The sequence below is a fragment of the Ornithorhynchus anatinus genome, chromosome 14 (genome assembly GCF_004115215.2).
Source record: "Ornithorhynchus anatinus isolate Pmale09 chromosome 14, mOrnAna1.pri.v4, whole genome shotgun sequence".
NCBI classification, from domain to species: Eukaryota; Metazoa; Chordata; class Mammalia; order Monotremata; family Ornithorhynchidae; genus Ornithorhynchus; species Ornithorhynchus anatinus.
The window spans coordinates 36,797,993-36,821,298 of NC_041741.1; the positions used below are offsets into that span (position 1 = coordinate 36,797,993).

The window sequence follows — 23,306 nt, forward strand, 5'->3', positions numbered from 1 at the left end:
AGTTTGAAGGGACTTTCTGACCTTGGACAAATCACTTCTCTGTGCCTCAGTTACCTCATCTGTAAAATGGGGATTAAATCCTATTCCCTCCTACTTAGATAGTGAGTCCCAGATGGGTCAGGGACTTTTGCAACCCGATTGTCTTGTATCTACCCCAGTGCTTAGAACAGTGCTCTGCACGTAGTAAGCGCTTAACAAATACCAACATTATTATTATTTAACTGTGGTGTGCATTTAGTACATTGATGACCACATAGTAAGCCCTTAAGTACTGTTTAAAAAAAAATACAAACTTAAAACGTAATTAGCAAGCACAGCAGTGGAGCAGGAAGACACTGAGATGAGAGAAAAACAGCCGAAACTATGTCAGATCACACACCCAGGAGAAGGGAAAGAGCAGCTGACCATGGTGATCTTGCTTGTTGAACTAAATTACCAAGTGTGGCCTAGTAGAGCATGGGTCTGGGAATCAGGAGAGTTAGCTTCTAATCACATTTCTGTCACTTCCCTGTGCTGTGGTATTACAGTATTTGAAGTTAAGTTTTAAAATGGTGGTTTGTCCTCCTTGCCTAAATGAATGGCCAGAAAAATTTACTTCAATAATTTAATTATTGAAGAATACAGCAGAGCAATAAGTTAAATGGCTCCCTCTTGTGCCCATAATGAACTTATTCAGATCGTTTAATGATCCAGTACACTTCATTCTTCTGTATCTCTATAACGTCTGTTTTCACTATGTGTCTTGCTGTATGCTGTAGGGAATTAAGGACCTTTCATTCATTCATTCATTCATTCAGTTGTATTTATTGAACTTATACTGCATGCAGAGCACTGTACTAAGCGCTTGGAAAATACAATTCAACAACATATACCAGGGTAGGATGCGATGCGTTGTTGAAATAAATGGTTAGGCACATGGTGTTGGTGAAGGGGAGGGCACCTTATTGTGTGTTCCTTATTTTGGGGGAAGGGGTGTTGAGGGAGAATGAAACAAAAACGGGTATTTGTGAAGCACTTACGTGCCAGACTGTCCTAAGCACTGGAGTCGATATAAGCTAATCGGGTTCGACACAGTCCGTGTCCCACAGTCTTAATCCCCATTTTACAGATGAGGTAACTGAGGACCAGAGAGGTTAAGTGACTCGCCCAGGGTCACCCAGCAGACAAGTGGTGGAGCCGGGATGACAGCCATAGTCCTCGGTCTCCCAGGCCTGTGCTCTTTCCACTAGGCCACATTGCTTCTCTGCCATGCTTTTCCTTAGGGGTTTGTCGGGAACTTTACCACTGCTTTGGGAGGACTAAGCATGTTTGAAAATATGATGCACTACTTTGGGTGTGTATTGTCAAACACAAGGCTCTATGAATCAATAGGAACAAGGGGTTCTTTTTACCATGGCCATATGTTAGTAGCATTTGGGATGTGGGACACAAATTCTTTTCAGGACATGCTGAAACCCCCCCCCCCTTTTTTTAAATTTTAACCCTGGAAAAATTCCTTAGTCGTTGTTCTGAGAAAAAGTTTATCTCTTAAAAGTTTTTCAAGTTGAGGGTTTCTTCTCATTAAAGATTTCTCTGTGTATACTAATGGCACATTAACTTTTTGGGTGGTGGTTTTATCGGTTTCTTTTGTGGAATTTTTCTATTTGGTATTCTCGTAATCCAAAGCATTTGTTGAATGCCTTCACTGTGTGTCATGCTGTGCAAAGTGGTAGGTAACCCACATAGAAAAGTTGAGTAAAGGTAATTCTTGGCCATAAGGAGTTCACAAACTCTGGGGCACGGGGACTACAAATACTGAAAAAATGAGCAATTTAACATTTGAGGACCTAATCATTGCTACTCAGATTGCTCAATCTAGCATGAGAAGCCCTGTGGCCAGTGCCTCGAAATCCTCCCTTGTGTTTGAAGTTCTCTGAAGGCCACAATCTTCCATCGTCTGCCCTCCACTTTTTGGGGGGTTTGGGAGACTCAGACACTATGATGGTGGGTGGTCCCAGGCATTTGGTCTAAGGCCAAAGGGTCCTTGAGAGGCCTTTCTCCAGCCCTTGTTACTTAAAAACCTGTAAATCAGAATTGAATCAGAAATCAGAATAATGCTTTTCTGGGGAGGACCTAATTCCACTGTTTCTTCTAATCATCATCTGGAATTTTGACTTAAAGAAAGTTCACCAAAGCCGCTCCTGTTACTTGTCAAGAGGGTAGGGTCTCCTGGCCTTTTGAACCTCCAGTCACCTTCACTGGGAACATTCACCCCATATTTGCAGATGATGTTTTGCTGTAGGACTAGCAAATTCAGAATCTTACCCATACTATGGATTCCTCTGTCCAAATACTTAGCAGTCAGTGATTCCTTAGGTAATGCCTGGTTCCTTTCCCTAACAGATTTACATGAACACTGTCAATTCCCATAAGCTGTTTTTTTTTTTCCATTTCTCTGCAGAGACAATGGGTATGGATCCGCTCATACAATTTAGGGGCATTGCAGGGCTCAGATTCATAGTTGACTTCCTGCAAAATCATATTCCCGCGTATAGAGATCTCACTAGTATTACTTGCAACTAATATGGCTTTGGTGAATTCTTCAAAGTACAGATTCAGTACTTCTCCCCTTTCCCCCCTTCACCTCCCCTCAGCTAAGCCCCCTTTCCCTCTCCTCCTCCCCCTCTCCCTTCCACTCCGCACTGTGTTCATTTGTATAGATTTGTATTACCCTATCTATTTTGTTAATGAGGTGTACATCCCCTTGATTCTATTTATCGTGTTTATGTTGTTTTGTTTTTGTCCATCTGTCTCCCCCGATTGGACTGGGAGCCCGTCATTGGGCAGGGATGGTCTCTATCTGTTGCCGAATTGTATATTCCAAGTGCTTAGTACAGTGCTCTGCACATAATAAGCGCTCAATAAATACTGTTGAATGAGTGAGTGAATTCAGTAGCCAGATAATTGGGTAGAAATGGAGTGGTATCATTCATGGAGAAAGCAGTCATCACAGCACTGATCCTTGTCTTGTTCAGATTGCTTTCCAGGAGGCGTGCATTGGATTTCGATTGGAAAACAAGATAAAGCAGGGCTCCTCATGAAACTTCAGAATCTTTGCATGCGGTTCGATCAAGGCTCTAACTTCTCCCAGAGGCCACCGTTAAACATCGAAGAGGCTAAAGATCGGCTTCGTGTTCTGATGCTGCGTAAATACCCAAGGTAACAGTGTTGCCTAGTGGATAGAGCACGTGCCTGGGTGTCAGAAGGATTTGGATTCTAATTCTAAGCCCGGCTCCATCACTTGCCTGCTCTGGGGATTAAAACCGTGAGCCCCATGTGGGACATAGATTGTGACCAACCTGATTAGCTTGTGTCTATCCCAGCATTTAGTAGAGTGCCTGGCACATAGGTAACTTAACAGATACCATAAACAAAAACTGTAGTGACAGAGGAACTAGTTAGTGTTGAATGATTGTGTTCAAGGCCCCAGTGAAGTTAGCAGATGGGAACATAAGGAGCATATCCTTCCTGCATCAGCAGCAGCAGCAGCAGAGTTTTTTGAGTGCTTACTATGAGCACAGCACTGTTCTAAGTGCTTGGGAGAGTACAGTACAACAAAGTTGGCTTCCTTTGCCGATTAGCTCCCAAAGAATATGGCTTCAGTTGGGCCTTTTTTCTGCTGCCAGTAAAGATAGCTATTACCGGCATTCCTGATGGCATGTGACATTTTAGAGCTCAGTTTTGATGGACTGCAATAGAAGAATAAGGAAATGTATTTTCTGAGATGCGGTGGTGAACTGGTTATAACCAACTGTGCCTCTAAAGCTTGGATCAAACAGAATGTCAAAATACTGGGGCAACATGATCACTGATTCATTAACAGTGCAGAGGGGATCAATTCCAACACTTAAATTAGCTGGTTATGTGTTCTCCATGAGGTTCTCTGACTGCTGATAAAGCGTCAGATGATGAAGAATAACTGAAACAATATCTAGAAAATTTTTGAGTCTTCCTTACCTTTTTGAATCTCACGATTGACAAAAGCAATGTCCTGTTTCCACTGTTTTTAAACCATCTTCCTTATCTACTGTGAAATCAGTGGTTGACACAATATAACATTTTGAAGAAAGGAGGATACAGCTACCGATTTGCAGAAGGGATATCTCTACTGGATTCTAAAATTGGGGTTTCCCTCATTTGGGGTTCCCCCTTAGGGTTTTCGCTGGGAGTAGAGGGCGTAAGACCGAAGTCCTCACCATGGTAACAATAGGTTACCGTTTTTACCATCTACCCCTTAGAATCCACCATAACCCTCTAGGTCAAAAAATGCTGGGGGCTTGTGTGCTTCTGCTGAACGGAGAGGGAGCTGGCTCAGAGGGGGCTTTCTAAAATGCTCATTTTATATAGAGAGCCAGTACTGCACTGCATTTCATCCTAAGGGAGCTCCAAGATCAATGAAGAATTGATTCCAGCCTTCTTCCCCTTGCCCCGCCCCAGGCCCCGCCAAGGGAAGGAAAGAAGTTGGCAGCTGAGCCCCTAACTGTACTGCAGATCTCTGGACCGTTTTGCTGCCTGTCAGGTTTTGATGAAATGGGTTAGGCAGGAAGTGATCCTGTCTTCTTTTGCCCAGTATCACTGAGGCGTGTTCTTCCACAGATTGCTTCCCCGAGGTGCAGGAATTGACAGCGTGCAGAAACGGAAAAGACATTGGGTTGAGGGAAAAGCAGGAGCCGTGCTTAGCTAACAGTGTTGGGGCCGAGGGGAGCATTTATGCAAATAGCATTGATTCCACAGTAGATAAGGAAGATGGTTTTAAAACAGTGGAAATGGCATACTGCTTCTGTCAATGGTGAAATTCCAAAAGGTAAGGAAGACTCAGAAACTTTCTAGATATTGTTTCAATTATCCTACACTGTCTGACCCTTTATCAGTAGTCAGAGAACCTCATGGAGAACACGTAACCCATGAATTTAAGTGCTGGAATTGATCCCCTTTGCAATGCTAATGTCAGAGTTGTTGCATTAACAGATCCTTTTTCATAATAGAAATTAAGAACAGAATTAGAATAGTCACTGTTGCTGAAGTTAACTTTGTAGGAACTTTGTAGTTTTTTGATGTATACTGACCATTGGATATTTCATTTTTTTTTAAAACCTCAGGATTGCTTCATCCTATTTACATTTCATTTCCCTTTTTTCCCCTCTTTAGTACGGAGGAAAGGAAGTAAAGAGGGTTAGAAAGGAAGGATCATGATAGAATCAGAACTCAGATTGCTCTATTGTCCTTTGTGGATTACAAAAATAATACTATTGCTTTTAGACTTTTCAAGGGCAGTTATGCAGTACCATCAGTCTTTCATTGGAGTCTTTCCCTTTATTTAGGTCTCTCTTGATCCTGGATGATGTCTGGGATTCCTGGGTGTTAAAAGCTTTTGATATTCAGTGTCAAGTTCTTCTCACAAGCAGAGACAAGAGTGTGACTGACTCTGTTATGGGTAAGGATTACTATTCTTTTTGTCCTCACTTTGACATTTTCCCCAAATAAATGTCATCTAGTATATCAAGGGAAGGGGAATATGGTTTGGTGGAGGAGAATTGTGCATTAGGAAGAATTCAGTTCTGATCTCCTTTAGGGGGCTGTCGTTAAAGTCCTTAACTTATGGGTGCATTTATAAAGTAAGAATAAGAATTTTTAATCATTCGATTGCTGTTTACATTCTTTGCCTTGGGATGGATATTCCTTTGACACTGGAAAAAAGTGCTATATGGTTATCTTGCATTTGACTTTATTGGCCAGCATCAACTAGTCACTTGTACTCTCACCCCTGAAATACTTATATACGTATATCTATATCTTATTGCTTTCTCTTATTTGGAATTTTAGTATCTGTCCCCCTCCCCTCTTGCTAGAATGTCAGTCCCTTGAGGGTAGGGATCATGTCTGATTTTATCGTGCTATCCCAAGTGCCTAGTACAGAGCTCTGTACACAGTAAGCATTCAGTAAACAGTACTGATCAGCTGAGACTGATTCCACAAAAAGATTACAGAGTCATTTTTCCCTGGTTTCTAAGCGAATTGCGTTGCTCTTACTGTTGGGTGGGGCATGGCTGGGGATTGGGGGAGAAGAGCTCTTTGATGTAATAGGGTGATGAAAAGACTGGCAGAAGTGGGAGAGGATGGAAACAGCCATATCTGACACCTTTCCAGTTCCGCTGAAATCAATTGTTCTTCAGTGTTTAGAGAGGCCCAAAGCATTTTGTAATGTCAAGGGATGTTAGAGCATCATGCTAAGTTTGCGAAGGCATGTAAATGTTTATTATTTTTCTTAGTAATTATAACCTTCGTCTGATAGTGATTTTACAACTAATGGGCACTGCTGTTCCATAACTGCTGTTCCAGTTAATCCAGGCACGGGCCTGGGAGTCAGAAGTACCTGGGTTCTAATCCTGGCTCCTCCACTTGTTTGCTGTGTGACCTTGGGCAAGTCACTTAATTTATCTGTGCCTCAGTTCTTATCTGTAAAATGGAGATTAGGACTGTGAGCCTCATGTGGGACAGGTACTGTGTCCAACTTGATTAATCTGTATCTACCCAGTTGCTTAGCCCTTAAGCACATAGTATGCAATTAACAATTACCATAAAAAATTAATCATTCTAGGGTGTTTATTGGGCACTTAATGTGTACAGAGCACTGTATTAAGCCCTTGGGGGAGGGCATTATAATAGAGTTGGTAGACATGTCTCCTGCCTTCAAAGAACTAAAAGTCTAATAGATTCTGGTTGACTCTTGTTGATTTCTTCTACCCTTTTTCACTTTGGAAGCCAGGGTAAGTTTGAATAACTACAAATATTGCCCAGATACATGTCATTCTGTGTGACTGTTTCCCAACAAGGGGTAGAGACTTGTCCTGATCCAGAATAGCCCACTGATCTCAACAAGAGGCTTGAACCTTACTTTTAGGCTTTTCCCATTAGACTGTTGGGATTTGTCATTCCATCTAAAGAAATAGTGCCCCAACCTTGGTCTAAAATGGCCCTGAGAGGACAGACAGGTTCAAATCGGGTCCCGTATCAGTTGAGAACAACTTTGGCTCAGCCTCACCCTGTTCCCCAGGCTAGTCTCTGACAGGTGCTGATCTTCATCTAAAATTACAGCGGAGACTTTCCTCTAGTTATAATATTATTTTGAATGACATTTCATTTGCTTTTACTCATAAATCAGAATGACTTGCATACAAAGTTCATGAAATGTTCATTGCAATTATTGTTTTCTTCTTTTCTGTAGGTCAAAAATATGTTGTCCCTGTGGAGAGTGGGTTGGGCAAGGAGAAAGGACTTGAGATTTTGTCCCTTTTTGTTAATATGAAAAAGACAGACCTTCCAGAACAAGCTCATAGTATTGTCCAGGAGTGTAAAGGTAAATTATATCAATTATTTTTGGGGAAAGTTAATTTTAATTTTCTAAATTTGTAAGCACATTTCTACCTCATATGCACTGTAGTTGCCTTTTTGGATAGTACTGTCCTGAAATCATTTCTTTAGAAATAGCTGAGCTTGTAGGAAATCAGGAATTGGGTTTTCAATTTCATATTTTTCATAATTTAAAAATATTTATTTTTTTTGCCAAGTTTCTTGTGCCTGCTAAGCGTAAACCCCTTCCAAAAGTCATCTTTCCCCAATCAGTCTTGTTCCTTGTCAGCACATATTGGTCCTGCTGGGGTGGTTCAATACTGAACTATCCCAGAGCTTCAGCAAAGGGTGGGAAGAAGAATTCCCAAGTTGACTAGCAGTTTCTTGGAGCAGAGGAATTGACTCAAGTGTTGAGTCAGCAGGATTCAGATCAGCGAGGCCAGGATTGATTTTCCCCATTGATTTCGGATTGTAACCCCGCTCACACACTTCATTCTTCTAACGCCAGTCTATTCAATTTCGTCATTCTTGTCATCGACGCTTTGCCCATGTCCTCCTCTGGCTTGAAACTACTTGCCCACCTTCAAAGCCTTACTAAAATCATCTCTCCTCTAAGAGACCTTCCATGACCAAGCCCTTACTTCCCTGCCTAAGTCCTTCTTCTTTGTCACTTATTCACTTGGATCTGTACCCTTAAGTACCTTGATATTCACCTTTCCCTCAGCCCTACATCACTTATATACATGTCTGTCTGTAATTTAATTTAATGTTTGTCTCCAAAGCTCCCATCTGCCAACTTTATTGTATCGTACATTTCCATGTGCTCAGTTCAGTGCTCGGCACACAAAAAGCACTCAATACCATTGATTAATAGCAGTCACAAGGTAAATTTTCATTCCAAATACTCTTTTAGCACCCCTCTTACAATGGAAATTAAGTTTCCTTTCATTTTTCTCAAGTTTTTTTACTCTCTTATCGCTTTAGGCCATAGGCCAGACTCAGCTTGATTGTTGCAGGATTTATCCACTTAATGCACTTGCTGAAAGGATGGGAGACTAGTTCTTTATTTTTATCTTCTGTAGCTTTTCCCCAATTTAACCTCCCACTTAATTTACCTTTGGCTTATGATGTGCCTGGCAAGCATCAAGTCAAATGCCAGGTCTCAGGAATTAAGGAAGTAAACCACATCTGCATTATTTCAGTGAGACAAAAGAGGCAGGAGACAGTTTTTTCAGTGCATTTGTGTGCATAATGAATATTACTTTATATCCTCAGGATATTGGTGTACCACTTAAAGTCTTGTAAGAAGTAATGACCAGATGGCACTTTAAAAATTAAATCATCTCCCAACTGTGTCCAAGAGCTAGTTTCTATTTTCAGCTGGTTGTCCCATAACACTGGAGGTGTGTTCTCTAAGCACCTCATTTTAAGGAAGAATTTTGTTTTTGTACTCAGGCCATGGCTGACTTCTTGTGCGTGTGCCCAGCCATTTCTTTTGCATTGTGTTGTACTCAGACAAGCATACTGTTGTAAGCACAATCCCTAATTATGCAATCACATTCCATCCAAAATGTAGAGTGAAAATGCATGCCTTGTGGCAGAAATGACTGTATATATATTTGGAGTGAGACATCTTGAGATAGATGCACATATATATGTATGTCTATAAGTATGTGTTTGTGTTGTGTGTGTATGTATGTGCTTGCTATGCTGAATGATGGGGTAGCTCCAAGATTATGGTGAATTTGTGTCTTCAGTTGCAGTGCTATTTGAGCTCTCCCCTGTTAGATAATAAGTTCCTCTATGGGAGGGACCAGGCCTTAAATTTAGGTAGAATATTTCCAAGAGGGTCGGGCTGGATATTGGTTGGACATGGAGCATTGTGGATTTCACCAAATTATTAAAATCGCTGTCTTCTGGAAGGTCCAACTCACCCCTCGTCTTGGAATGGGCGGAGAGGTGGAAGAGCCAGAAATAGAGGAAGGGCTGCTTGGTCAGTGCGGTCAGTCAGGAAAGTTTCTGACTGAAGAACCACCTAGAGCATTCCATGAGGTAGAGAGGCCCAGCAGAAATGCTGAAAATAGTTGGACATCGTGGCTGGCAAAGACGGTCGTGGATCTTAGAGGGGCTATCCTACCCAAGAGTGCTCTTTTATGACATATCCCCAGTGACTGTGTGCTACAGTCTATCTGACTGTAAATGGGCCTTGTATGTAAAATTCTCGTGTGCCCTTCAAAGTGTGCTGCACCCCTGCCTGCCTGATTGATCGTTGCATTTTGTGTCCAGCGGGAACGTGACCGACAGGGATGAGAGTGTGAGTGGCACTGTTCACACACTAGCTCTGAAATCAGTTCCTTGGCTCTGGTTCATGAGACTTCAAAATCGTAGCTCATCTGCCAGTCTTATCAAGAGACTCTATCATCATCTTTAACGTGTTCCCAAAGGCCAATACAGTACATAGAAGACGACTGTTGATGATAGTAATTTCATTGAGGATAGGAATGGGTTGTTAGATCTTGAAATAGTAATAATAGTTGTGGTATTTCTTAAGCACTTACTACTTGTCAAGCACTGTTGTAAGATACAAGATAATGAGGTCAGACACAGTTCCTGTCCCATGCACTGCTCACAACCTAAGCAGAAGGAAAAAGAGGTGTTGAATCCCCATTTTGCAGTTAAGGGAACTGAGACACCAAGAAGTGAAGTGACTTACCCAAAGTCACACAGCAGACAAGTGGCAGAGCTGGCATTGGAACCCAGGTCCTTCTGACTCCCAGGTTTGTGTTCTGTTTAGTAGGCCATGCTGCTTTTCTTGAAATGGTTGTAAATTTGTTTATTGAGTTAAGGTTTGATGACCTAAGATAGTTGTATCTTGAGTATTTGTGAATCACTCACATGCACTAGTGCTTTATTGGAAGCAGTGCCCAATTCCTTTTGTTTCACTATGACTGACGTGAACTGACAAATTTCTCTGCCCGTGAGCTAGTTTTTCAGAGATGCTTGCTTTTCAAAATATTGATGCTTGCAGTGATTTGTGTATTATAGGTTCACCTCTTGTAGTATCTTTAATTGGAGCATTATTGCGTGATTTTCCCAATCGCTGGGAGTACTACCTCAGACAGCTTCAGAATAAGCAGTTTAAAAGAATAAGGAAATCGTCATCTTATGATTATGAAGCCTTGGATGAAGCCATGTCAATAAGTGTTGAAATGCTCACAGAAGAATTCAAAGACTATTACAAAGATCTTTCTGTCCTTCAAAAGGATGTTAAAGTACCCACCAAGGTAACAGCCAGATTACACCATCTCTCTTGAAATGTTTGGGTAAAGTGTGTTTGCAAGTTATTTTCTGAAATCTTTATTGAAATAGACCCAGGAGGGTTTCCTGGAGACCCTTTCGACACCCGAACTGCAGGTGAGAAAGACTCAGGGCCAAGAATTGGGGTGGATTACAGGGGCAAAGGCACATTTCTTGGTCCTTCTGTTCCAGTTTAGCTTCCAAGAAAGTACGAGCAAGGCCAGGCACTAGGAAGGAAACGGCTTCCTATGATCTTTGATTTATTTTGTCGCTTGAGCAGAACAGACCAAAACCGTGACTGCTTTGTATGACAGTGAGGGCAGCAGTTCTGGGCATACAGTTTGAGCCAGCATGCATGGAGTGAGTGGGGTTTTGGGGGGGTTTTTTTCAAGCTAGGTCTCAGCAGAGAGAGTCACTCCTGATCTAAAGCTCCCCAGACTCCAACAGACATGTGTCGGGATTGTTTCCGCAGGCACAAAACAGTAAGTCCTACCTCAGAGCCTGCCTGGGGAATTTAAGGCTAGCAGGCCTGCCTGATAGACTCACTGCCTACAGGATTTTCCACTTCCTCCCAAGCCCTCTTCCCTTATCCTGCTGGGTGGTGCTGCTTCGGGTACTCCAGGAAGCTAGCTGAGAAAACAAATCCCTCCACGGGAGCCTATGTACTTTTAATTTAAAGAGTGGGAAATGCATCACCCTTAGGCGAAGGTGTCAAGGTAGAGATAATGTGAAAACTGTCTGATCCCGGCTTCTTGTTGCCTGATTTAATACCACATACGAGACTAAAATAATTTCATGAGTTAACATAGATCCGTCGGTGGAGTTAGACACGCGTTCAAACCTGAAAGCCAGCTTCAGCAATCAAAGACTCTTTTAGGTGGCAGTGCCGCAAATAGAGATTGCTAGGAAGATTAAGGGCAACTTCTTCACCAAAATAAACCAGCTTTAAACGCGTCCCCCCAAAATGCCAAGGTAATCAGGCAAATTATGGTATTTTTCAATGTATGAGTCCCCCATCCCTGTTGTATTTGCAAATGAGAATGTCTGAGTTAACAGAGCAGTTCAAGAATTTTATGCAAATAGTCATGTTTTGCTCCTTGAAGACTCTGCAGTTCCCTGTATGTTCAGTATCTTTCATTAAATGCTTAAAATACTTTTCAGGTGATATGCATTCTCTGGGAAATGGAGACTGAAGAAGTTGAAGACATACTACAAGAATTTGTCAATAAATCTCTCCTGTTTTGTGATCGCAATGGAAAGACATTTCATTATTATTTACATGATCTTCAAGTTGACTTTCTTACAGAGAAAAATCGCAGTCAACTTCAGGTACTTGAATTTAAGGGAATATTTTTTAAACAATTTTGTCTTGGGGCTCGAGCTGTTGTGATGGTTCTCAATGTTTAGGCCCCAGTCCAGTCTGTTTTTCTTCACACCTCTAAGGGCAGCCCAATTATTCCAGCAGGCATTGGCTTTCAGACCTGACCTCAGGGGTTGCTGGATTCAGGTTATGAGTTATCAGTGACACTATTACCCATTAATTTTCATAAATCCTTTTGGAACCTTTTCTGCCCATACAAGTTCCTGAGAAAATGAATTCCTTACCTGATATTTTCTTTTGTCATGAACATGTTACCCTCAAGCATCAGCAGTGTCCAAGTGGTTTGGGATTTGGTGAAAGTTAATTACGTGGTCACACTGCCTCATTCAACATGATTTCATAGACTTCAGTCATGTCCTCTCTCAGATCTCTTATGCTCACTTTAGGATATGGCTTCCAGAACTGCATTTGGAATTTCAGGTGTTGATATATAGTGGTTTACTTAGTGGCAGGCATATAGAGTACATACAGTAAGTGCTCAAAAAACATGATTGGTTGATTGATTGAAGGCAGAGGGGAAGGGGCCATCAGAATGATAGTGGAAGATGGCATTCAGAGAAAGTGTTTTTAAAACACTTTAAACAAAGTGTTTTTAAAAGATGACAAAGTGGGGAGTAGAGGCACAGGATGGGGGGGTAAATTTTTTTCAAAGCAGATGGATCTCGAGATGGATGAGAAGAGTGAAAGAGTAGAAGTGAATGTCAGGTGGAGTTGAGGGGGCATTTGTGTCTAATGCTCGCAATTAATTGTAACGAAAAACTCAAAATTTAACACTACTTTGCATTTTTAAAGTAACATTGCCATTAGTACCATCGAGACAGTATAGCCTGACATACCTTTTCAGGGCAGTGAATCATAAGTTGTATAGATATCTTTTACTTCAAGTTGTATTCACTTCTACCTGCCTGACTTTATTTGTACAAACTACTGGAACAAATTCCTGACCAGAGTAATTTTCCATACACACCCTTTCAGATGCTTGTTTGGTTCACCAGAGAAGAATGATAATTCTGCTCAGACAAAATTTCCTTTGTTAAGCCCACTGCTTTTGTAAAGAGAAACTACTTGAAATTTGTTGGAGTAGAATATGATTTGCTGTTCATCTACTGAAAACATTTTTGTTTTACTTACAGGAGCTGCATAAAAAGATAGTCAATCAATATCAGAAATATTACCAGTTACGCACCCTATCTCCAGATCAGGACGACTGTATGTATTGGTACAACTTTCTGGCCTATCACATGGCAAGTGCCAATATGCATAAAGTAAGTTCAATTTGACCTGCATCATGGTTTCCATTTTCAATATGTCCAATATTTGTATTTTTTTTATCAGATCATTAGATTCCATTTGTCATAGATCACTGAGAAGCATTTTTGCCTTTTTGTGGGTGATATGGTTTTGAATGGTACTGAAGTCACCTGAGATATAACATTTCCACAATGAGCAGTGTATTCCCTTCTCACCAGCAGAAGGAGATTCGTGTGTGTCTGTGTGTGTGTATTTTCCTTTGTAGTCACTCTGTTTCACATTAAACGTTGAGAAGAGGGGGTAGAAAAATGTACATTCTTCTTTTTTTTTTTTCTGATCCCGTAGTATCATGTATTTTTCTAGCCAATCACTGGGTGGTGTGGAAAGACAAATTTTGTGGAACTGCTTTGGTTTCCCAATAGAGAGCCACCTGCAGTTCAGGAACCTCAGTGTAGCTATATTCACTTGCCCAGAAATATTTCCTGAAGATTCACCTTAAGGAGAGTCTTTTGTTAGATCATGAACATTTATCCCACATGGAATAAAGTCGAAGGGCACCAGTGTGAAGGAGAGAAAAATACTCTTTGCCAAGGCAAAATGCAAACAGCTATGTTCTGTTTCAGATCTAGCTCAGAAATAATTGAGTTCTGCAGGAAAATAAAAATTACATTGTAGGTACCTCTCCTCCATCTCCCTCCCTCATTCTTTCTCCTCTACTATTCTTAGGGATTTTTCTGACTCCTCTGCACCCCAGACTCCGCTTTTCCATCTGTGTCTTCCCAGCGCCCTTCAACACTTTCCCCTCTTGTATTGATTTATTTATTTTTTTCAAACCAGTGACGGTGATGCATCCCACAGGAAAATGTTAAAGGGATCTTGACTGAAACCCTCCCAGTGGTGGGCTCTGTCTCAGTCCCGCCTCTTTGCCTCAAGATGCCGGGAGATCCTCAGATTGATCCTGCTGCCTCCCTCTCACCACTCTGGCTAGCTCTTGCCTTCGCTGTCTCCTCTCTAGCCTCTTCCCCACTGCATATCTCCTCTAGTTTCCTGGCAAATAGAGCCTAGCGCTCGCCTCCGTTGTCAGTGTGTAGCAGAGCAGCCAGCACTGTTACCGTGGAGACCAGGGACAGTATCAACCTCAGCCACTTGCATCTGCCGTGGGGGTGAGAGGAGAAAGGGGACTAGAGATGTCAGTCCCTGCAATAGGGACTAACACTTCTTGGGGACTGGGTGGCCTGGAGCAACTGCGGGGGCTGGGGGGAGAGGACAGTTGCTGAGAGCATGGAGCCTGGGTGCTTATGGCTGGGGATGGTAGAGGTCAGAGCTGGAGGACTGAGTGGTGACAACGAGGCAGTTGGGTCAAACCTAGCCAACCCTGTGCGTCTTGGAAAAAGGAAGTGAGGCTGGAAGCCCGGCATCTAGACAGAATTTTCTTTTTATGTACGTATCTGCAATTTATTTATATTAATGTCTGTCTCCCCTTCTAGAGGGTAAGCTCATTGCGGGCTGGGAATGTGACTTCATTCAGTCGTAGTTATTGAGCGCTTACTGTGTGCAGAGCACTGTTCTAAGCGCTTGGAAAGTACAGTTCGGCAACAAAGACAATCCCTACCCAACAAGGGGCTCACAGTCTAGAAGGGGAGAGACAGACAACAAAGCAAGTAGACAGGCATCAGTAGATTAAAATAAATAAATAGAATTACAGATATATACACCTCATTCATAAAATAAATGGAATAATAGATATGTACATCTATACAGTACTTTCCCAAGTGCTTAGTACAAAGGTCTGCGCCCAGGAAGCGTTCAATAAATACGATTGACTGACTGACTGGCCTTCTTTCACTGCCAACCTGTGACTTGACTAGGGCATCTCGGACATTACTGGTTAACAAAATTTCTGTGGAAAGCTGTCATGAGGAGACAAGTGGGGGAATGGCCAGATTAGAGGTCTGGAAAGGCCAGATCAGGGATCCGGAGGGGTTTAATCAATTGAAAACTGAGTAGAACCGGAGAGAATGAGAACAGAGTGGTACAAAGGCAGGAGGAACTGAAGAGGAGATTGATTTTCCCGCAGTGATTGAAAATAATAGCCAAGGCGGGGCTGTACCCATCTCCGGTATATCAGCAAATGGTGTTTTGTATATCTCCAGATTGTATGGAGAGTGGAATGTAGGTAATGTTTCTGGATTCTCTGCGAAGGCATAAGTCTAATGTTTCTATTATAAACAGGAGAAGCTTAGAATTTTCTGTAAAAAAAATATTGTTCAGTATAGTACTTTTCCCCTCAGTAAATAAATAGCACTCAATAAATTACACTTTGAGGACAGGAATTACATCTACTTACTCTATTTTACTCTCCAAACCACTTAGTATAGTGCTCTGCACACAGTAAGCACTTAAGAAATGCTACTGATTGATAAATTCAAGTTGGAGGTTCTGCCCTGATGAAGTGCCTATGCACTCAGATATATATCCCTGAAGCACTTGATGTTAATTTTAATTGTGGTATTTAAGTGTTTACTACATGCCAAGCAATGGGGTAGATACAGGATAATCAGGTTGGACAAAGTCCCTGTCCCAGATGGTACTCGTAGGTGAGGGAGGGAGAGCAGGTATTGAATCCCCAGTTTGCAAATGAGGAAATTGAGGCGCAGAGAAGTTAAGTGTATTACCCAAGGTCACCCTGCAGGTAAATGGGAGAGCTGAGATTAGAATCCAGGTTTCTTGACTCCAGGACCAGGCGCTTTCCACTAGACCACACTGCTTCTCCCCACCCTCAGCATTTATGTAGGTAACCTTATACTCTGCCATTTCCCTTATGTGTAATTTATTGTAGTGTCTGTCTCTCCTAGTCAGTAAGATCCTTGTGGGCAGAGACTGTGTCTACCAACTCTGTTGTATTGTACTTCCCCAAGCACTTAGAATAGTGTTCTCCAACACAGCAAGTGTTCAATAAATGGGATGGAAGTTCAATAGATAGAAGGGAAGGGATTCATTTCAAAGTTGAGATTAATAAATTTGGATTTGATTTTTTCATTTAATTGCTTAAATTTAATTGCATTTTGTTGAATTCATAGTGTGAGAATCATCATTTTCTAGATACCACTGTATCCTAGATTTCATAACTTGCTACAAAACATGGCTTTCTCCAAAGATTGTGATATTTGTTATTGGCCAAATTTAATTTTTTACTACACATTTAGAGCTATTTATTTTCTCTTGCTGTGTCTTTATAGTGATTATAATTTTCATTTGTCAAACAGGAATACTAGCTTGGACCATCAACTTTTTAAAAGCAGTAGGTAGAAAAGGTAGAAAGCAATTTCCTCTCTCTCAAACCCTCCTCTCTCCTTCCTTTTTTTTTCCTCAGGAACTTTGTGCTCTCATGTTTTCCCTGGATTGGATTAAATCAAAAACGGAGCTGGTAGGACCTGCTCATCTGATTCATGAGTTTGCAGAATATAGCCATATATTGGATGAGAAGGTATGGGTGTTCGAAAGAAAATTAGGCTCTCTAAGGAAAGCCCATTTGTATATTTGGACTAGTTCAGCAATAGAAAGAAATAGAATGCAGGAAAACTTGATATTCTTTGAGCAGATTTTATGGCTCCATGGAGTATTGTCAACTCTCCCTGCCTGCACCCAAAAAAACCCTCCCAACTGTCAAGAAAATCTTATCATTGATCAAATTAATTCCTGAAAAATTGCATACGTGAGCTAGGGTTATGCTTTGGTTTAGGATTAGGGTTAAATAATCCATTTGATTGATGGATGTAGATAATTAAGCCATTGATCATTGATAATTTGTTACAGTGGGGATCTTATGCATCTTTTTTCTTCTAACCAATATCCTCTGCTTGCCTTTTTGCTTTATATGTTTTTGTACTGGGGGAGGAATAGAACCAGTGGATTTCAGATCAAAAGATATGTTGGAACAGTAGCATAGAACCTTATTTGGGTACTTGCAACAAGGAAATTTAATGCATGTTTTAAAAGTAAGAATAATATAGATCACCATATTTGTTGATAGTTAATTCAGTTTTAATTTGGAGGCAGCATATTTCATTTAAGTCTATGATTAGATTTTGGAGCCTTTTTGAGAAATGTCGTTTTAGATCTGGCTGTGTACTAAGAGCTGTCAATTTAAACACAGGATTGCACCGTCTGTGAGAATTTTCAGGAGTTTTTGTCTTTAAATGGACATCTTCTAGGAAGGCAGCCATTTCCTAACATTGTACAACTAGGACTCTGTGAACCTGAAACTTCTGAAGTGTATCGACAAGCCAAATTACGGGCCAAGCAAGAGGTTGATAAAGGAATGCTTTACCTGGAATGGATGTAAGTAGGGGTAGGGAGTTATAGTTGGGTGGATGTTTTTCTTGCATTGAACAAATTCATCTTAAGCGTTAGAGGCTCAGGAATGTGTGATGGCTCTAATTTTTGCCAAGTTTCCGAACTATTAAAAGAGCATGTTACAGAAGTAAGTAATTTGCATGTAATTAAAGTTAGTAACTCCTAACTTCACTAGGAGTTGCTAGTGAAGGTAACCAGCGGACAAATCTCCTGGTCCCTTGAAATACAAATGCTAAGTTGTTTAAGAGTTTTCTTTTGTAGAAGGGCTTACGTAAACCACTTATTAGAAATAGCCTGAAATAGAGGAGGAAGGTAATGATAATTTGTTGTCATAAAATTATACACCCTGCTGTTTATTTAGTTGCTTCCTGCTATGTAACTTTTTTTTTCATGTCTGAAGGAGTCTCAACTCTTTACATAATAGTAATGTTTGTGGTATTTATTAAGTGCTGGGTTAGATACAATCCAGTGATGCCGTCCTGTGTCGGACTCAGTGGAAGAGGAAGGGAGCGTAGGTATTTTATCCTCATTTAAGGGATTACACGTGCCTGGTTTACACTGAAACACAGAGATGTTAAGTGACTTGTCTGAGGTCACACAGCAGGAAAATGGAGCCAATACTAAAATCCAGGTCTTCTGACTCCCAGTCCTATGCCCTTTCCACTAGTCACAGTGCTTCTCTGGAAATGGCAGAAAGGAGAAACCGTATTTGATATTTGCTTTAATTTCCATCATTGAAAGCAATGTTTTAGATCTCCAGAGATGGATTCTTTGTTTCTTACGTGTTGAAGTTAGATCGGTCACCTTTCCCATTTCCTTGCATTTTCCTTTGACTTCTGTTCTCATGGGAAAGTGGGATGTGACCAGTCAAGATATGCTAACTGCCTCCCGCTGTTTCAATGCACAGTTTAATGGAGGGTCAAATGATTACACCGGAGTGTGCACACACAAAAACATAACAGGTACACCAGACGTTATAATCAGAATTTGAAGGAAGTTTTAAAGTTATCAAAATTAATGTTATATTCTAGCACCTGTTTACCCCATCAATACAGATCATTTCTATACTTTTCAGTCTACAAAAGAAAACAATCTGTATACCTGAAATATATCCATTTCAACTGTATATGAACTACCTGTTCAGTTGCTTAGAGGTACATGAAAAGTAGCTGGGTTTTTTCTTTCCATTATGAATTGCAGATAGAGAAAAACATTAAGTGCTCTGCATTTTAATGCTCGTAGGCATGGAGTCATCTTTTATTTAAAAAAGAAACTAACTTTTAGTTCTTGGATTAGTTGAGTACTTTTAGAAGAAGAGGAGCTTATACAAATTTTTTAAGGGTTTGCAAGTTCTCATTTACTGCTGTCATATTTGAATAAAGGGATCATAAGATAACAAAATGGTCTAACAGCTTTTGCTGAAATATATTTTGCTTGCTTTTCCACCAGTTGACATTCGTGCTTTTAGCAATATACTTAATAGGACCAAGCATTATACAGGAAAATTCAGATTGTACAGTTGAGATTTTTATTCCTTTGATTCATGTTTTGATAGCTCAGATTTATGAAAAGTTTTAATAGAAGAAATGTACACTTCTGTAAAATATTGACTGTATTTTGAGAGTTAATATTCTTAAAATGGTTATTATCGTAAGAACGTACTTCCATTTATTAGATTGGTATTCATTTTCCCCTTGTGTGTGTGTGTGTGTATATATATAGAAACAAAAAAAACATCAAGAACCTCTCCCGCTTGGTTGTCCGCCCACATACAGATGCTGTTTACCATGCCTGCTTCTCTGAGGATGGCCAGAGAATAGCTTCTTGTGGAGCTGATAAAACCGTACAGGTAAAACCAATAGCTGTTTGAAAGCAAAAACTAAGACATTGTCCAGTTCATATTTTATTCTAAAAGCCAAGAGAATGGATGACTGGAAATCACAGAGGAATTAATATTTTAATTATATTTCTTGGTTACATTACCATTACAAGCTTTTAAAATACTCTTCCCAAACATTAAGAATGGATGAGAGGCACCATGTGAAATGTGCCTCTCCTACGTATAAGATGAAGTTGGACTTTTTGATGACCTTTGGAGGTCCTTCCAGATGTCCATGTGATTATATGATTCATTCATCAGTTAAGATTAACACTGTTTTGATAATTTACCTTTTCTTGACATCATTTTGTTCAGAAGGGTATGTAAGTATGTAGGTCAATATTTTTTATTTTGATAGGGTTGCACAAAGACATTTTTGACAGGTGATATTTTATTTCCACTATGACCATTTGGTCTGTCTGAAATATTATTTTGAAATTTCCACCTGAAGCGCATTGTGTTCTATTTTGCTTAGGTGCTTTGTAAAAACCAAAATTTTCTGGAAATAGCTCAAATCCCCTATATTAACTGTATTTATCAGGCTGAGATCGGCTAGGGAGAACAAATAAATGAAAGAAAACCTAGCAAGATAAATAAGATATTTTTCACATTTCCCAATATTTCCTGCATGATAAAAATGTATGCCTCCTTCCATTACTTTTTTGTTAGTTTGGAAACTCCTTTTAGGCAGGCTCTGTGTTTTTTAAAAAATTAACTTGGAACTGTGATAAGCCTTTGCCATATAATTACTTCAAAATGGCAGCATCAGAAATAGAGCAATGACTTAAAAGTCATTAAATGATGCTAATGAAATGGGGAAAATATGGTTAGGAAAGTGCATGAAGTGGATAGGAGCTGAGGGGAGATGTGATTGGATTGTAAATCTACCAGCGGTCTGCCTAGAGGTAATCCACTGACCCTCAGAGAATGCCCGCAGCCCACCAGCCAGTCTTCCAGCTGGGCAGAATAGTCCAGGCTGCCAAAGGGAAGGGCAGAGCTTTTTGTGTACTTTTTTTTGTTGTTGTTTTTTGTTTTTTACCCCAAAAGAAATTCTGTCCCTTTGAACATTGGCAACTGGGACCCTAATTGCTAAATTACAAATGTGACTTAGTTTCTGACGGCATTCTCTCCAGGCTTCTCTCCAGGCCTGTTAAACAAACATGACTAGTATTGTTTGTTGGGTGTTGTGAAACTCTGATATCCAGTTGAGAAAATATATTGGTGGATTTTTATCCTGTTTGTCCATCTGGCATCGTTTTGGTTATTGTGATATGCTTCCATGCTTATGTGAAATTAACTCTGCCACTGCTGGGTTGATTCTGTGGAATTATTTTTCTGAACAGCTGCCTGAAAACCTAAAGCATGTGCTGCTGCTTTGATCTAAAACTAAAAACACAGTAAACCTTTGAGAAAATCAAAAGCTGTATTTCAGTACTATTGCCTTTTCTCAGTGTTCTGCTATTCTGGAGGTGGATTTTTAAAAAATCGTTGATGTTAATGGAGAATATTTTCCAGTTTTTCACAAACTGAGATTAGATAAATAATCCCATTTACTATTTGAAGACCTTTGTGAAGTTGATTTTTATTCACTAGCCAATCATGGTATGTGAGGCATGGATGATCTATATTGTTATAATCTGTGATACTATCATAATAAAATGATTTTTATTCATTTAGCCAGTAGGATGCTGAGACACATATCACTATTATAATAATTATATTTAATCTAGTAGAATGATTGCATTATTTCTAATAAAGAACACGTTAGAGACCTGAAGGAAGAAGTGAAAAAACTTGAAGGGATTTAAATACAAGGAGGTAATTAAATGTCAGGAATTTGGAAGCAAGAAGGATAGTTAAGAGGAGTAATGGAGGGAAGAATTATGAAAGATAATCGGGCAACTGTGTCTCATTTGTGAATGCCTTGGTGGTTTAAGTATTCATTTGCCTCGACCAGATGATCATCAAGGTCTCTCTCAACTCTGAGATTCGATATTGAAACTTTTGAAACGCACTTATCATGAAAATATCCTCAGAGCCTCATTGACAATCATTGAAAGGCTATTCGTGTTCTTATGACTTAAATACAGGAATAGTTGAGAGTATTTTGTTGTTGCTTGCACAGGTATTTAAAGCTGAAACTGGTGAGAAACTTCTGGAAATCAAGGCCCATGAAGATGAAGTGCTTTGTTGTGCATTCTCTCCGGATGACAAATTTGTAGCAACCTGTTCGACCGATAAAAAAGTGAAGGTAGGCCAATGTTGAACTCCTGAAACTATAAATATCCACATTTTTATTTTGTGGGTTCTCTTCTATTCAGTAGTAGTGGCTGGTACTAGTAACTGGAATGAAGTATCATGGTTTCTACCCTTAACTCTCCGACTTGGTGCATTTTGTCTATTCTATTAAGGTTTGGAATTCGCAGACAGGGAAACTAGTTCATACTTATGAGGAGCATACAGAGCAGGTCAACTTCTGCCAATTCTCCAACACATCCAGTCACCCTTTGTTAGCCACCTGTTCCAATGACCAGTTCCTCAAAGTAAGTATGAGTGGTAAGAAATTTTTATAGGCCAATTTAGCAGTGTATAATGAAGCTCTTTTTCATACCCCCCATTTGATATCTTCCCCCTCTGCCAACTCCTCAGGCACCAGAGTACTCTTTCTACACATTCCAATGTGTATTTATCATTTACTTCTGTCCATATCTGTACTCAGAATTTTAACAATTATACAAGCTTTGGTTTATGTTTATCTCCCCACTCCCTCAGAAACATCCTCATCGATCTCATTTTAGTCAATCCTATTAAGGACAGGTCATCTCTTAGATTGTAACCTCCTTGACGGCAGGGCTATCTTTTATTTCTACTCCATGATCCCCAGCACCTATGTCAGAGCTCTGGACCTTGTAAGAGTTCAACAGATGAACTTGACACTTATCGATGAATCAGCCTATTGGTGTCTAGGATTGTGTTCGACACCCAATAGATGCACAAATACTGTTTATCGTGGTATTATTTTTAATTCATATAGATTCAGTACTGAATTTATACCCTAATTCTATGAAACTAGTTGATGAAGTTGTAGATGTGTTAGACCTGCTAGGAGGAATGTTAGAAAAACATAATCTTTTAGAATCCCATGTTCGTTAAGATTTTTTAATCTTAAATAATCCATGAGGATTGAGGAAGATGAAGCTGCTGACTGTGGCCTCTGCTAACAAGAGGGTTTGGAGACCCAGTGCTTGAATATTCTGTTTAAAGCCAGGTGCAGGGAGAATCTCAGATGTGGGAAAAAGCAAAGCAAAAAACCATGAAGATTTCCTTTGTTTTTCATTAGGAGTAATTCTTCATTGTAAAATTATGTAGAATATGCTATTGTAAGCTAAAGTCTTATAAGTTAAAAATTGTAACTTTTCTTGTAACTTTTATTAATAATAATAATAATAATAGTATTAAGCGCTTACTCTGTGCCAAGTGCTGGGGTAGATTCAAGGTAATCAAGTTGTCCCATGCGGGGCTCACAGTCTTCATCCGCATTTTACAAATGAGGTGCCTGAGGCACAGAGAAGTTAAGTGGCTTGCCCAAGGTTACACAGCAGACAGATGGGACTAGAACCCAGGTCCTCTGATTCCCAAGCCTGTGCTCTTTCCACTAAGCCATGCTGTTTCTCACACTTTTGACACTCCTTAGCTATTGAGCGCCCCACCACAATGATGGATTAATTGCAAAAGCCGTGACACCATGATCCA

General features: G+C 40.2%; 1 protein-coding gene across 5 annotated transcripts in view; it reads left to right on the forward strand.

Moving 5' to 3' along the window:
* Positions 1 to 23,306, forward strand: part of APAF1 (apoptotic peptidase activating factor 1) — a 50,550-nt gene that overhangs the window by 9,114 nt on the left and 18,130 nt on the right. For 4 of the 5 annotated variants that reach the window (XR_005660759.1, XR_005660760.1, XM_029078911.2 and 1 more), the window contains 11 exons: positions 3,015 to 3,198; positions 5,361 to 5,473; positions 7,265 to 7,396; positions 10,435 to 10,673; positions 11,848 to 12,015; positions 13,201 to 13,332; positions 16,692 to 16,805; positions 17,475 to 17,659; positions 19,397 to 19,523; positions 21,679 to 21,804; positions 21,965 to 22,096. Coding sequence is in view for 3 of the 5 variants with exons in the window: in XM_029078911.2 (XP_028934744.1) it covers positions 3,015 to 3,198; positions 5,361 to 5,473; positions 7,265 to 7,396; positions 10,435 to 10,673; positions 11,848 to 12,015; positions 13,201 to 13,332; positions 16,692 to 16,805; positions 17,475 to 17,659; positions 19,397 to 19,523; positions 21,679 to 21,804; positions 21,965 to 22,096 (1,652 nt within the window). In the remaining 2 variants the exon portion in view is untranslated. Of the gene's footprint in view, positions 1 to 3,014; positions 3,199 to 5,360; positions 5,474 to 7,264; positions 7,397 to 10,434; positions 10,674 to 11,847; positions 12,016 to 13,200; positions 13,333 to 16,691; positions 16,806 to 17,474; positions 17,660 to 19,396; positions 19,524 to 21,678; positions 21,805 to 21,964; positions 22,097 to 23,306 lie in introns of those variants that run through there. The other variant, XM_029078914.2, reaches the window with a different exon arrangement.